Source organism: Geotrypetes seraphini, chromosome 5, assembly GCF_902459505.1.
Source record: "Geotrypetes seraphini chromosome 5, aGeoSer1.1, whole genome shotgun sequence".
Classification (NCBI taxonomy): domain Eukaryota; kingdom Metazoa; phylum Chordata; class Amphibia; order Gymnophiona; family Dermophiidae; genus Geotrypetes; species Geotrypetes seraphini.
The window spans coordinates 140486590-140503063 of record NC_047088.1 but is presented as its reverse complement, the minus strand read 5'-3'; the positions used below and the strand labels follow the sequence as shown (position 1 = coordinate 140503063).

Genomic DNA, 16474 nt, shown 5'->3' with positions numbered 1-16474 from the left:
AAAGTTACAAGGATGCTAGGGTGCATAGGGAGAGGTATGACCAGTAGGAAAAAAAAGAGGGATCCCTCCTGCCAGCAATCGCAGTTTTGTCAGGAGGGGGATTGCGATCGCGGCAGGAGAGATTAGACATCTACCCTCCCGCGATCGTTGCGGTGGTGGTGGGGGGCAGGATTCTGTAACCAGCATTGTTTTTTGACAGACGCCGGTTACAGAATCCTGCTTTTAGGCGAAGGACTGGCCCGTCCTTTGCCTAAAAGGTCTGGGTTTGAGTGTTTGGGACTTGGGCAATTTTTTGGTCAGGAATGTGTAGGGATAGATGTAGGTTTAGTCTGTGGTCAGTAGATTGCAGTCTCAAAAAAACACTCAATTTGAACTTTTTTTTTTTTTTTTGAGAATGGACATTTTCCCTGTTGCCAACTTCAGCGTCTACTGACTTAGACCAAAAGGGGACTTAGACATTTTTTTATTATTATTATGCCTCTCCACGCTCCCAAGCCATTTCTTTCTCTTCAGGTATTTCTGAATAAATTAAATCTGAACAGTCCATATCTTCAGTTTGTTCCCCTATATTGAAATCCTCCTCAGAACCAATGGATTAACTGTTCAATGTCTGCTGTATCAGAATAAGTCATACCTTGTTGTGAGAATTCCTCAGGCTCTCCTATCTTCTTTAGTGAGCCAGACCTTGGAGCAGAAACTGGCATGCCTCCTGTTTTCCCACCAGCTATGTGGTTTGTATGCCTTGCTCCTTCTGCCTGTGGCTTAATCAGTTTAATCCCCAACCCAGGTGTGAACTGCCCTCTGATTGGTTGGAGTGTTCACAAGCCTGTGGCTTGAGCAGGAGCTATCTGCTTAATTGAATAGAGCATTCCTATTCCCATTTCCCATATCTTTCTTCCTAGAATTTTCCCTAAAGGTTTATGAGAGTGGTTTTCTTTAGCCCCTTAGTGTCATGCTTCGGAGGGGTAAATAGGCCCTTGTTTTTGCACACTTACTTTCTTGTGGCTGCTGTAGCTAACTGGGAACATAACTGCATACTCTAGGTTATGGCATTGGCTTGAATCACCCTGGGCTATGGTGCTGGGACAGGGACTAGAGCTTTCAACCTGGGCATTACCCTGGGCATTGCTGTGTTTGCTGGTGTTTCTCTGCCACAGAAGCAATCAAACATATTTGTATCTGCATTCTTTTTTTTCCTCTGGTTTGTCGATATTTTGGAGGTTATATTTGCTGTTATTTTGCATAACTTGTTTAACCTTCTATTCCACTTAGGTCTTTTTCCCTACCTCCCTTCAGCCTTTCCTTTTTTTATAAGTCCATCTAAGCCTTATCCCCCTTTCTTTCCTGGTTTTCTTCTCTATTTTCCATTTCTGCACAGGCAGCAGGCACTATGGATCTCCATAACACTGTAGCAGTAATTGTGGCAGCTTTCTTTAGGCCTAGACATCTGCCATGCATTAATTTTTAGTCAGCCAGGTGCCAGGGGTTTTTCTGCTCCCCCTGAAAAAAAATATTAGCCAGCTTTTATTGATTTATTGCTCTGATGCTTAATCACAATAAGGAAAAAGCTTTTAATATAATTAAGCTAGATAGTCCAAGAAAGCTAGCCACTCAGCCTCTATTTATGAAAAAAGGAGCTGACGTTATAGACCCCTGCTATAAAGCAGATTTACTATAGGAGGGGGATGTCTTTTGTCCCTTTTTATTTCTTTCTGTATTTTTTTACCGTTGGGCCTCTTGGATGATCAGTTTATCTCTGTTTTCATGGTGTAGCGATGTGACTGCTGGCTAGTGCTTGAATTGTATCTTAGCTCTAAATTGTTTTGTATTGATAAATATTTTGACAAAAAGTACAAAATAAATTTCCATGGTATGATGAAGATACTGGATAGCTAGAGGGCATTGTAAAGTGTGATGGAGGCTTTTATTGCATAGTTATTGGTCAGGAGAGAGCTCATTTTGTAAGGGACTTTAAAAGGTATGGCCTGGGTGTGAAATGAATTTGTAGTCACAGTTGAGTTGCTGGTAGACAGGTTTTCATATCATTTACCATAAGGCCCAGACTGGTAGTGTCCATCCAAATTTTGACAGAGAGGCCAACAGCCCATTTTTTGAAAATTGGCTTTCTGTCATATACACAAAAGTCTTCCTTTCAGAGTCAGACTAAGGTATCCTAGCAACACAAGAGTTGCGAGGAAGAGATGTTTCCAAATGGTACAAGTTTGCTCATGAAGTCTTTATTGATGTCATAACAAAATTCTACATGGCCATTGTTTTGACACAATGAATGCCTTCCTCAGGAGTCTATAGACATAACAGACATATTAAAATATTCTTCATTAACAGACATACAAATAAAACCATGTTAATACAATACAACCATGTTAGTTAATAGCATGTAAAACACAATCAAATGGTATGGACTTACCTTGAAACGTTACATGTCAAGTGAGAAATCTGGCCTAGAAACAATTATCAACCCATTTAATAAGGTTAAATAAATTAGAATAGTGAGAGAGCGCCCTCAGTGTGGGATTACAAGCTCTAAAGAGCAACTGCAAGAGTAGCTCTGGTGCTTAAAACAAGCAGAGCCGGCAACGTCAGCCGCACACCATCATTGGGGCGCTCATGTGTGCAAATTAATGTGATTATAATTAGTGAAAAACTGTTTACATAAAGTGCCAAAACCAGTAAAAAAATCTCACTTGACATGTAAAGCCCCTAGTATAACTCCACCCGCAGACCCGAGGCAGTAAAAATAGCAGTAGAATCAACAAGTGGCAAAAAAACTCCAGGTACTTAGCTGAGTGCAGTTACAATCAACAATTGCTGTGGAAAGTTACACAGTCCTAGATGTTCCCAGATTGAGGAAGGCAATCATTCCTGGGTCCACTAAGTCCAACCCAGCAAAGTTTCAGGGCCAAAGCCCCTTCATTGGGGACCGGACCAAGAGAAAAACTTCCAGAGGTCTGAGCGCGGGCAGGCATTGCCGGCTCTGCTTGTATTAAGCACCAGAGCTACTCTTGCAGTTGCTCTTTAGAGCTTGGAATCCCACACTGAGGGTGCTCTCTCACTATTCTAATTTATTTAACCTTATTAAATGGGTTGATAATTGTTTCTAGGCCAGATTTCTCACTTGACATGTAACGTCTTAACGTGCCTTTTAAGTATTGTATTTTCCTTTTTTGGGGTTTTTGATTTTTGAGTTAATAACATATAAACATGCTCATGGAGGGTAATGCATAAAAAATGAATAACCCAAAATTCTAAGAAACACTAAACATAAAAGGTATCCTGGCACCATAGTGAAGTGCTGTTCCTGTGCCGTAACCCTTTTTTAAAATTTTTTTTCTAAGAAGTAGTTCAAGCCTTTTCAGTCGTAGCTTAAGGTGCAGTAGAACAGTAGGTAATTCTCTAGAGGAATTACAAATTTAGGAGTCAATATTCAGCAGGTGGGTCAGAGGTTTTTTGGCCGGTGGTGGCAGTATCCCTGAATATTCAATGTCAGGCTATGTCTGGACACTGGCATTGAATATCTGATTATACTTAGCTGGATAACATTTATTCCTTAGCAACAGCAGCAGATGAATCCAGAGACCAATGGGATAGCACGCATCTACCAGCAGATGGAGATAGAGAAACTGATTAACAAGTGGTTCTATTGGCTGGTACGCCCCGGTCGAGGGCGATGCAGTGTTTTCCTCTGCTGCCCATAGGTGTTTACCATCTTGCCGCAGCATTTGCGCGGCCCCAGAAAATTTTTTTGGGCCAATGCGGCCCAGGGAAGCCAAAAGGTTGGACACCCCTGCTCTAAAGGATGTCAGGTTGAAGAATGGTTTCTTGGGGACATACCTTCAGCTCGATGGTTTTCTGAGTTGCAGGCCTTATTCTGCAGGGATTCTTTTTTCTGAATTACAAATTCTGTGGTGTCAATTCGGACAGTACCACAGTTTCTTCCTAAGGTGGTGTCATCCTTTCTTCTTTGCCGCTTTGACTTTTCCTTCCTGCTTTCTGAGAGGAGGAATGGGGAGGCAAGCTTTTCTTCACTTAATTTCTTAAAAGTGCGTAGAATGCTTTACACTATCTGTAGATTTCTAATGACTTTAGTCATTTAGATCACCTCTTTGTATTATTCAAGGGACACAACAAAGGTATAGCAGCGTCCAAAGCCTCCATCGCTTGAGGGCTTATGGAGGACATTATTTCCGCTTACTTGATGGCAGGTAAGCGGTTGGTGGAAGAACTTCATCACCTTTCATCCAGAGCAATGGTTACTTCTTGGACTCAGTCCAGAGGTTTTTTCCATGCAGGAGATTTGTCATGTGGCTATTTGATCTTCCAAGAATATGTTCTCTAAGCTGTACAGGTTAGATGTGGTTGTGCATGTGGAGACTGTGTTTGGTGCTTTAGTTATTGAGGAGACAGTGTTTGCTTCCCACCCAAACACTTTGCTACATTCCATTGGTCTCTGGATTCATCTGCTGCTGTTGCTAAGGAAGGAAAAATTATGTTCTTACCTGTTAATTTTCTTTCCTTTAGACGCAGCAGATGAATCCAGAGCCCCACTCTTTCTGGATATTGGCTATAGGTTTATCTTTTGCAACTTTCAGAAGTTTTGCTATTATTGGTAGTTGTATTCTGTATTATTATCTTAGAAATTTGTTATGGGAAAGAAGTTTTTTACATGCTAAGCATATTACTGGTTCTGGATGCTTGGGCAAGGAGCAATACTGAAGATGCAGGAGATGTGCCAGCCAATAGGACCACCTGTTAATCAGTTTCTCTATCTCCACCTGCTGGTAGATGTGTGCTATCCCATTGATCTCTGGATTCAACTCCTGTGTCTAAAGGAAAGAAAATTAACAGGTAAGAACATAATTTTTTTCTTATTCAGAATTTAAACAGATAAGTTAAATCAGATAAAGATAGGACTGTATTTTGTCTGGCCTATTTATCTTGTTAACCTAGCTGATTAAATGCTGAATATCAACACTTAATCATATAAGTGCCAACTCAGCCCCTGGACCACTCACGAAAAGCCAGTTTTGGCTTAGGCACTAACGAGGAATATTTGGCAGCAGTATCTGGTTAAATGCTGGTAAATATACAGAGTTAGTTCTGGACAAGTGGTTTAAATGGTTAGGATTCTCTCCTGACCTTTCAAATTGCTTTGAATATCGACCCCTAAGTTTGTACCTGAGGGTTAAAGGGGCCGGTCTATAATTTAATTTAGTGCTTCCAGTAAGGCACTCTGTAGACAAGCAGTAGGAACCTATTCTGTAACAGAAAATAGGTGCCTACTTTCTGTTATTGTAAACTAGCATAAACAAACAAAAACAAACTGCAGATGTGTACAAGATGCAGGCAAAATTTATTGTGACAAATATAAATATATAAAAACCTTTTTACCAAACTAGCATAACCATGTATTAATATTATGTTAGTCTGGTTTTCTTTTCTGCCTTTACCTATTCAGTTCAAGGTCGAATTACATTGCAAGAAGTTTTGTCAGTTACACAGGAAGTTACAATGGACAGTTTGATACGATCATTCAATACAGTTTCTAGTACAGCTAGATCAGTACATTTATTAACACAGTTAGGTCATAGTTAGTAATACATAGTTACAAGTTAAGTTAGGTCATTGCTCAGTCTCAGGAGTTGTATTAGACAATTTAGAAATGGACTTTTACAGTTGACATTTCAGTTTCTTCAGGGTTAGCTTCCTTTCTTGGTATAGAAATACAGTCAAACCTCGGTTTGCGAGTAACCCTGTTTGCGAGTGTTTTGCAAGACGAGCAAAACACTCAGCAAACTTTTGACTCGCAAACCGAGTGTTGACTCGATTTGCGAGCACCCCCCCCCCCGATAACTGGCATCGCTTCCCCCCGCTCACAAAGGCCCCCTCGCTCCAACCGCCCCCCCCCCACCGCGCGAACCGGCCCTCCCGCCAGTACGACTTAAATTTACCCACCTCCCCGTCTAGCACCGGCACCGGCACGCAGGCACAGCTCGTGTGCCTAGAAAATCTTCCGGCTTCAGTTCATAGACAAAGCGCGCCTTTGTCCCGGCGCGCTTTTGACCTGACACCTCCGGCTTCTGCCTGCCTGCCTTGAGCATGCATCTGCGCATGCTCAAGGACTTCTAATTCTCCCTCTCGCCGAGATTCTCGCCGAGGCAGGTAGGCAGGCAGAAGCCAGAGGTGTCAAGTCAAAAGCGCGCCGGGACAAAGGCGCGCTTTGTCTATGAACTGAAGCCGGAAGCCAGAAGATCTTACAAACATGCACTGTCTGTCAATGCTATCAACCAATTAAGTTGAGGGGAGGGGCAGATAAGCCTATTCTTGCCACATCTCCTCCTCCCCTTCCCAGTCTGAGCTTTGAATCTAGGAGGAGCTACGCGCTTACTTAAGCGCAGCGTCTGCCTAGCCTGTCAACCGGTCAAGGTAGAGAGGAGAGACAGGTGAGTCTGTTCTTGCCACACCTTCTCCTCCTCCCGGCATTTCGTAGCTATGACGTTATACACGTTGAGGTTTGAAGGATTGAATGTCGGGTACGTCAGATGGCCAAGATGGCAACCACCGGTGGGACTTGCAACTCGGCCGGAGTGAAGAAGACTCATTTTGGGCATCCCCGAGGTGGTGTTTGTGGTGAGTGTGCAATGAGGGGACATTCTTCTGGAAGGCTCGGTTGTCGGCCACCCCTCACTCTCTCCCTTCCCCCACCCCAGTCTGCCCCAGGGGCGGTAACCATGTGGTTACCGAGCGCCTCCATACATGGTAGTTAGTTGCTGCGGCTCGGGCTGCTCGTGCGAGAGCTTAGATGCATTTGGTAGACGTTTCTCTTCTCTTCCTAAATGCGTCCATGGCTCTGAGCACTTCCCATCTCTATGAAATGATATGTCCCATTTTGGCAGGTTGGGCAGGATGTTAAGTGTCATTTAAAAAAAAAAAAAAGCGGTTGCTGAGAGGAAAGCATGTGTCGTGTGTCCCCGTTAGTACTGCTGAGGTCGTAATTTTGATTGCCCTGGCATCTTCCAGCTTTGTAAAAAGAAAACTAGTTCCTTCTAACGAGTGTAGTGCTTTGTTTCACTTGTTGACGGTTTACGTTTAATTTGCGGGGACCGAGCTCGCGGAGACGGAGCGGAAATGGGTTTTTAAAATTTCAGTCTTAGTAGTTTGCCGGTCCACAAAATAATTCTTTTATTTCTGCCGGTCCAAGGGTGTAAAAAGGTTGAAAAACACTGGTCTACAGTAAATAAACTCAATAACTATGATTTAAAGAATATAGTGACCAAGAGGTAATGATACTTCCCCATAGTAGCCACACAAAGTTTAATGAATGAGAAATTCATAGGAAGAGCTATACTTAGCTTATAACAAAATTAGTGTCCAATGTTAAACTGGAGAATCAGGATTAGCAGTCTTAACCTGACACACTCAGTTCTTCTAGGGTTCAACCAGGCTTGGTTTCAGGGACAAACACCCCTTAGGAAATTTTTGCAATATAATTCAAATGAGACCACCAAAATCTTAAGTGGGTCTCTTGAACGCTGCTGCTCAAAACTGTGTTTCATTGTTGGCTTGGGGTGGAGAGCCCAACGGCAACATAACTGCAGTGACGTCACATTTTAAAGAGACTAAAACAGTAAATGGACAGAAAAAATTCCCCGCCAAAGCTGGAACTCACTCAATAAAGAAGTCAATCACTTGAGCCAACAATATTAAGCAGAAAGAATTGTGCAAAACGGGAACAAATAGTCTGCAAAAAGTAACAACCAGTTTGTCACGCTGAGCTGCTAGCATGAAACAACCAGCTAAACACAAGCTGTAAAAATTGAAAAAAGCTGGAAAAGGACCAGTTAAAAACAGGCTCTCCCAAATTAATTAAACTACTGTAGGAGGAGCCTACAGACGGCTCGACAAACCATGTACTTGCCCCAAATCAAACTGGCCGAAGTGACAAAAAACAGGATCACAAGAGGATATTCTCTTAACTAAATAATAGTGTTCCATTCAATTAGTTTGTTCAATCCTTCTGGATAAATGATAGTCAGTTCAAAAATCCAAAATTGCTCACGGAGCTGGATGCGGGCCATCTTATCTCCTCTAAGAGTGGTTGGAATTTGTTCTATACAAAACCCAGAGAGAATTGACCCCAAAGAATCCACAGAGAAAAGAATCCAAGGAAAATCAAAAAACACTGTGGAATGACGATGTTCCTGAAATGGATTTTATTGAAAATATCAAAGTTCCAAAGGTACAATTAAGCGATCCACATGAAGATAAAATGATCCACATAAAAACCTAAAGAACCTAGTCTGCTGAAAGCGTAGGACCCAACACGATAGTCTTCTTCAGGGGTCCTATAAATAATAAAGTACATTGGAGTGATATGTAAACAGTTTGAAGCAGTCTCTGTGAGAATGAATCTAAAAATGTGAGTGACATCATGCACAAGAGTAGTGTGGTACAAAAGGTAAAAAAGACTGGTGGAGTGATAAAGTGATGAGACTAAAATGAGTTAGTGAAAGAATGTGACAAATGTGAATAAAAAGGATAATGAATTGGATGGCACAGATGAAAAGATGGAGAGTGACTCCAAAGAAGTGTAAACACGTGTAAATAATAAAAATATCATGATCAATACAAAATGCGGAGATGGGTGAAGAAAAACTCTGGTGAGGTAAAAATAGTGACCGTAATCTAATATATAGAGTGAATATGTTGTGAAATTGATTGCTAAGAACACGAGGAAAAAAAAGAAAAAAAAAATTACTATGTGGGACAACATATGTACCCTGAAAGTCCTATGGTGTAGATATGTGTAAAACCTAATTGATCCAGAAAAGATATAAATTAAACAATAAATTATTAAAAATACGTATATAAAACACCCAAATCTTATAAAGAATAGATAGGTTAAAATTAAAATTAATTTATTATAATCTTATCCAAAAAGAGGGGTTAAGAACACAAATTTATCCTTTCTTGTTAAAAGTTTGGAAAAACATATCTAAAAAACAGACACTACAATAAGATATGAATCCATTTATCAAAACATTATATAACAATAGTATTTAAAAAGAGAAAATACTAAAGTATTAAAGTATATCAACAAAGCAAAGAAACAGTAGGAAAAAATAGAAAAAGAAATCTTATTGAAGCCAAGCACACTATTAATGAATGAAAATTAGTAAAGGAGAGAACGGAAAAGGTCAAAGGGCAAGGTGTCAAGAAACCATAGGCAGACGAGATAAAAATACACATTATAAATTCAGGCATAGAAGTAATGTTCCACACATAACTGATGTTACAATAAGTGAAGATAAGTGAGGGACCAATTTGCTATTGCATGAATCAAGCCTCAGAAAATAAAACTAAAAAATACTCGAAAATAAGCGGGAAGGAGCATTCGGTATGAAATGGTTGGAAAACAATAAAAAAACTCCATAAGCTCTAAAATTGTGCATAACAATGGGAAACCAAAATAGTAAGGAGAATCTACACACAGCGCTGGTATAACAGAATAATTAAAAATTGTGAAAAGAATAAAACCCTAACCGTGTCCAGGAAACAACAGGATAATATTGGGTAATATCTATAAAAAGGGCCACGGGGGGGGGGGGGAGGGATGGGATAGAAAGACAGTGCGAATGAGAGGAAGAGTAAGCTGGCTCTGGAAAAAGCAGGCTGAAAAGCAAACTTTAAAAAACTTACCTGATCTATGGGAAGTCGTAAGGAGAGCGTTTCTTGAAACCAAAGAAAAAATAGAATGCGCGTGAAAAGGAAAGCCATTTAAATTCGTGTGGCAGGAGCTCAACCTACCATGATTGGTTGAATCATCCTCTATAACAAACTGTGATTAGTTGAATCAACTTCTATAACAAACCACTTCATATCATAGAATCCATGTTTTAATTCCAAGCAGTGGGTAACTAGAGGAGTGTAATATTAGCCGTCTGTATTCTACTTTTGTGTTCTTGAAGTCTGACCTTGATTTGGCGCATAGTGCGGCCTACATACAACAGCTTACAAGGGCATATATATATATATATATATATATATATATATATTTATTCAGTTTTCTATACCGTTCTCCCAAAGGATCTCAGAATGGTTTACATGAATTTAGTCAGGTAGGCATTTTTCCCTGTCTGTCCCGGTGGGCTCACAATATATCTAATGTACCTGGGGCAATGGTCACATATATAACCCATTGTGATAAGCATGTTGTAAAATGTCTCAAGATATATCTACGATATGTGTGTGAGGATGATTCCATGTGGACAAATATAGAGAACTGCTGCATAAGGAGCAAGTCCTATGTGGTTGATGCTCACCTACCATAGGGCTGGAAAAACTGGCCTTGGTCTTATGATCACCAGTAAGATAATTCGCTAAATTCTTAGAGCAAGAATAAGCTACGCAAGTACCCTCCTTGAATTGCTCATGCATAGCTAGTATACGCCAGTGCTTCTTCACTATGTTGGCAACTGACTTGGCATGATCAGAATAGGTGATAACACAGATTTGTCTATCAGAAGTTTGTTTATCTTGAGGTTGCAGTAACATATCCTGATTGGCATAACAAGCACGTCGTTATGCCTGTTTAATAGTCCATTCCAAATTCCCCCTTTGTCAAAACTGCTGGGACATTTTTTTGGCTTGTTTCTTAAACTCCTGTGTGGTGGAGCAACTCCGGTGTATTCGGAGAAATTGGCTTATTGATAATGACTGTTTCAATCTTGTGGGGTGGCAACTACTGAAGTGCAGATAAGTATTCCAATCAGTATCTTTCCTATGTACTATAGTAGTCAATTTAGAACCCTCCTTAGTCACATGTATATCTAAAAATGTAATGGTGTTAATATTTATAGTGGCTGTATATCTGAGATGGCTATCCAGAGAATTTAGCCAGTCTTTAAAGATCTGAAAGTTTGCTTCAGTGTCAGACTAAATCAAAAAATGTTGGCAATATATCTGATCCACATACTGATGGAAGACGACTTTGTAGAGTTATATAAATAGGTGTTCTCAAAATGAGTTGCATACAGATTTGCCATACTCAGAGCCATAGCAGTTTCCATGGCCACCCCATGTTTTTGTAAAAAGAAGGTGCCTTCAAATTCAGTCATTTTTCTGTAGTACTAAAGAAGCCAAGGACATCAGAAATTCTTTGGATATACTACAGGCGGTATTCACTGTACCTACGTCTGTAAAGCCTCCTGTTCAGAAATGACTTTTTCTCATTCATTAAATTTTGTACGGCTACTAAGGGGGAGGATTGCATTGGTCACTATGGGCTAGATGCACTAAAGTCAGCGATCGTCGCTAAACCTGTTTTTACATCTTTAGCGATGATCGCTATTACCAACCCGGTTCACAAAACGGCTCACCGCATGTTTTCCTGCTTGATCGTCCATTTTCCGATCCAGTCATGCAAATTAGCTAAAACCCCATGCAAAGTAGCCAAGCGATTGATGCACTAACATCGCTTAGCTATGCAAAAATCTCCAGCTCTGCTTTTGTTTTTTTTGTTTACTTTTTGCTTGATGCAGTTTGATTAGTTGAGCAAGCAAAAAAGTAAACCAATAGCAAAAGGAAGCAAGGCTATAAATCTGGGGTTTCACTGAATCCCCTGAAGGCCCTTTCCACATGCTGCTGACCCCAGTGTAGAAGCTCCTTGGAAATGCACACTATGTATATTAAGTGGGTATTTACAGAATAGCTCTTGGGCCCCCTGCTAGTGTTTATGCATGTAGGTGCACACGTATCTGTGTAAACATTTACATGTGTAACACACAGTCATGAATGCCCAGGTTATAGAATTGCCCCATAAGTGACTTGCCCAAGATCACAAGGATCATCATTGGGATTTGAACCCTCGTCTTCCCTGGTTCTCATCACACTACTAGGCTTACCAAGGGCTTGGTTTCCCATGTAGTCAATCTGATACTTTTTACAACCATATAATGTGCTATATTTTTACAGGGAAAAGAGAAAAAAACCACCAAAAGTTAGTATTGTACTCTTGAATTAAAATAGAATTAATTGATGCCTGTCTTTCAGCAATACTCTGTTTTCACTAAAATTAGAATCCTGTATTGTCCATATTAACGTTTCAGAATTTCCTCTCTGTCACCATGGAAAAGAATCAACTGTAAAGCTACTTAGAATTATCTATTTTTAAATGAAATTTTGCTTAAGAAGCTAGTGCAAATAAATTTTGTTTTGTTTAAACAGTTAAAATCCAGTATTCAGAGGGGCAAAGTCTGCTGAAAGTTACCCGGATCATATCTCTTATTGACTACAAGCAGATTTTCAGCTGGTTTATCCATGTAAGTGGGACTACTGAATCCAGCTTTTATGTAGTCCTGTTTAAATGAATAAGGTTAACCAGAGACTGATGAAAATTAGGAGTATTCAGTTAACTTTTATCTCATCTTCCTATTAAGTTAACTGTTGATTAAACTTAAGACGTCTGCCCAGACTATATGTAGAAGACAGCCCAAACTTGGAGAGGGACGGGGAGATTTATGCAGTAAAGTCCAGAATTAACCCATAAATCAATTGCTGAATATTGACCCCTTAATTTCTGCAGAAATCTGTTATTAAGGAAGTTTTAGAAAAATTTGGGAGACTAAGGGATGGTAGATCTAGGAGTGATGTAATGATATATTCCTTCAGAGAAGATGTAGACTGAGGAATGGAGTAGTCCCCTTGTGGAGAGAATAGGAACAAAAATAATAGTATGGGAATTTATCGCCAGATCATCAATGCATTTGTTCTATTCATTGAGCTCCAATACTGCTTGCAGAACTGGAATAAATAACGAAAGTGGGCAGACTAAATGGACCTCACAGTTCTTACGTATGTTTCCAATTGAAATAGGCAGGACCAAGGCCCAGCTAACATTTTGGCCCATAGAACATCATAAACTAGTAGTAATCTTGAAGGCAGGGAAAAAAAGTTAGATTTTCTGCACCCCCCTCCCCAACCATAAAGGCCTTCCACTGCCCCTTATTGATAGGATTAGGCTGTATGGAATCTTCACACCATCATTCTAACCTGGCCAAATAGAGGTTTAGAACCGATACTGTTTAACCATTCCAATCACATCAAGACAGGAGTAAATACGGTACTGATTTGTAGAAATGAAACAGGGATGTTGGCCAGATAATGACTTCATGCTGTTATTTCTTGATATGAAACGAAATGACCATCATAATTTATACTTGTCCATTCAAGCGAGTTTAATATTTCATGTAGTATTCATAGTCACCTCAAGGAAAGAAATTCTGATATTTCTCTCCAGACTGTTTCCAAGGCAGAAAGAGTAAAAAAAGCTAATATACTGAGGCAGGGAGCAAGCTGAGATGTGGTTACATGCCTAAAGTCATACAGAGTCATTGGGAGAGCAAAGTTTATATCATGAGCCCCAGGTATTCTTCTGTCTGATTTTTCACCCCAGGAGATCATTTTGCCTTACCAGAAAGTTATCATTTCCTGAAATTCCCTAACTGTTCTACGTAGTACATAAAGAATTTGATGAGTAATTGGCTTCCTTCCTCTGAACTGTTATTCCAAGAAGCATAGTGCATTTTAAAGGAATGTCTTACCACTTAACCTAATGGACAGGGAACCAGGAGACTTGAGTTTAATTTCTGCCTCTGGTCCAGAAAAAGCCACTTTATCTTCAGTTGCCTCATATGCCCTTTAGTACTTAAGCACTTTAGGATAAGAACTCATTGTACATTTTATGAAGTTAGCATTCTGATATAGGGTGCTTATAAATGCTGATTATCATTTCTCTGCTGTGTTGAAACTGCTCCTTGTTTTCTCTACAGGTGAGAAGCCATACAAGTGCTCATGGGAAGGGTGTGAGTGGCGTTTTGCACGAAGTGATGAGCTTACCAGGCACTACAGGAAGCACACAGGTGCAAAACCGTTCAAATGCAACCACTGCGACAGGTAACTTTGCTTCTTGCAATATTTTGCTTCTTCCATTTAAATACAAATAAGCTAAGACATGCAGTTACTTGATTGGTCACTAACCCTAGGTTTTACTAAACGGTGCTAGAGGTTTTTAGCACGGGCCGGTAAGGTAAATGCTCCAATGCTTATAGGAATTCTATGAACTTCTACTGGCCCGCATTAAAAACCTCTAGTACTGTTTAGTACAAGAAGCCCTAAGTATGTATTACTGTAGCATGGAGCTACTAAAAATGCATAACCACCTGATGTAAAGGAAAATTTTGCCCCTAACATATTATGGAGAAAATCTGTTATGAATTGGGCCTCTTATGCTCCCTGATAGTTTTCTTTTTCGCACTACCCAGATTGAAATCAGCTCTCATTCATGGCAATTGACTTGCTGGGTTTCCTTCTGAAATGCTACCAGGAATACTCGTACCTCTGCATGGTTTGTTAAGACTAGGGGGGTTCTGAGCCAGACATGCATGATAAAATGATGAATTTATTTGTCATTAATCACCATAGGGATAAAATTTCTAAAATGCTTGGGTCTCACATTTAGCAGGCTACTGCATTATCTATCAAAAAGCATTCCCTGCTCTCTACCTCTGACCATGTGCCTAGCAACACATGTATAGCAGCAGTCGCCACAAAGGAAGTTTTCACAGCTTGCATGAGGTTGGAGATAATTCATTATGAGGACTCCTTAGTGATTGTTAGGCTCCTCTGTTGACATTCTGATGTACAAGGGGTGCTGAAAAGTTCTCAGCCTAACCAAGAAGATGGTTTAATCAATGATCTGAAACAATATCAAAACATACTTTAATTTGTTAAGTGCCAATTTGCAGAAACAAAATTTTAACACTCTTTTCAGCTACAGTGGCAAAATAACACTCGGAATTTAGGACGTTGATTGGTTGAGCTGAGAACTTTTCAGCACCCCTTCGTATGGAGCCAGATCTCTAGAATTTTAATATTCATCAACGCTGCCTTTTACAAGGGTAATTTTATAAAGTATTTCTCAAATGCAAAGTGTATTATAGGCATAAAATTGCTTCATAAAATTATATGTGTGTAAGCACTCATCAAGATAGGCATTCAGAACCTAGCATCTACATGATATATCCATAGGTGTTCCCAGAGATGCTGCTTGAGCAAACCAGGGGTAGAGTTGCAGTAGACAGCATACATCTGCACTTGCCTGGGAGCAGGTTTAAATTTATACAAGAGCACTGGCACATCACTAGGGATGAATCTAGGAGTCTGGTTTATAAAAGGACATACACACATATGTTGCCTTTATATAACATCAAAAATTCACCAAAAATATACTTCTAAGGAATATGCAGTAATACCAAACAGACCAAATCAATTTCTACATTCCAGAACTGATAGTGTTCTATAATATATTTCTAATAAAAATTTCTAATAAATTTCTTACAGAATTTTAGGGACCTTCATGCCTATTGATATCGGAGATTATTATGATTCAAGTCTCTGAACCTGCCAAATCTTTGTAATCATAGCTTCACTAACAATTACAGTATGTCAAAATTCTTGTGTACTACAAAAAAAATGTCTATGGGCTTCTTTTACTAAGCGTGCTACAATTCTGCACGTGCTAAACCCTAACGCCTTCATAGAACTTGCATTAGTATTTTTTGTTTAGCGTGTGATTAGCTCGCACTAAAAACGCTAGCACTCTTTAGTAAAAAGAGCCCTATGTGTATCAAAAAGAGCATTACTTGTAACTCTCATTCTGAAAACTGAAACAACTGGATTTTGAGCAGTGCTCTAGATCTGGAAGTTCTGATTATCTTATTATTTATTGAAAGCTTCTACTGTATACTGCTGCTAATGACTGGGGGAGTCTTAGTTCATGACTGCTTGAAACACAGTCAAATCAATGATTCAGAATTTTTTGGGGGGTGTAGGAGGGAAGAGTTTACAGATACGCAGAGACAAATACAAAATAATTTTGTCATAATTATTAGTGGACCTATGATTACAAAGATTTGACAGGTTCAGGGACTTCAGTCATCATAATCTCTGATAGCCATTGGTAGGTATGAAGGTCCCCATAAATTGGAAATATATTATAGAGCATTACCAGTTTTGGAATGTACAAGTAGAAGTTGATTTGGGATGTTTGGTTTTGGGGAAATGGTACTAAGGGAGTGTTAATTGTCTTTTGTTTAGTAATTCATAGGTTAGTTAAACTGATTCCCTGTTTATTGAAGTCTTATGTAAACAGAGTCGAGCCCCTACTTCAGGAGACGACACAGTATATAAATCTAAGGCTTAGATTAGAGTATAATATTTGTTGAATTTTTGATGTTATATAAAGGCAGCACACTTGTGTGTGCCCTCTTATAAACTAAACTTCTAGATTCATCCCCAGTAATAATGCACCAGAGCTCTTATTCAAATTTACACCTGCTCCCAGGGAAATGTAGATGTATGCTTGTGTATACTGCAATTCTGTCCCTGGTTTGCCTAA

General features: G+C 39.7%; 1 protein-coding gene across 2 annotated transcripts in view; it reads left to right on the top strand.

Moving 5' to 3' along the window:
• Positions 1–16474, top strand: part of KLF7 (Kruppel like factor 7) — a 278953-nt gene that overhangs the window by 225527 nt on the left and 36952 nt on the right. The window contains exons 3-4 of one of the 2 annotated variants that reach the window (XM_033945074.1): positions 12244–12338; positions 13848–13971. In XM_033945074.1, the coding sequence (XP_033800965.1) occupies positions 12244–12338; positions 13848–13971 (219 nt within the window). The remainder of the gene's footprint in view (positions 1–12243; positions 12339–13847; positions 13972–16474) is intronic. The other variant, XM_033945075.1, reaches the window with a different exon arrangement.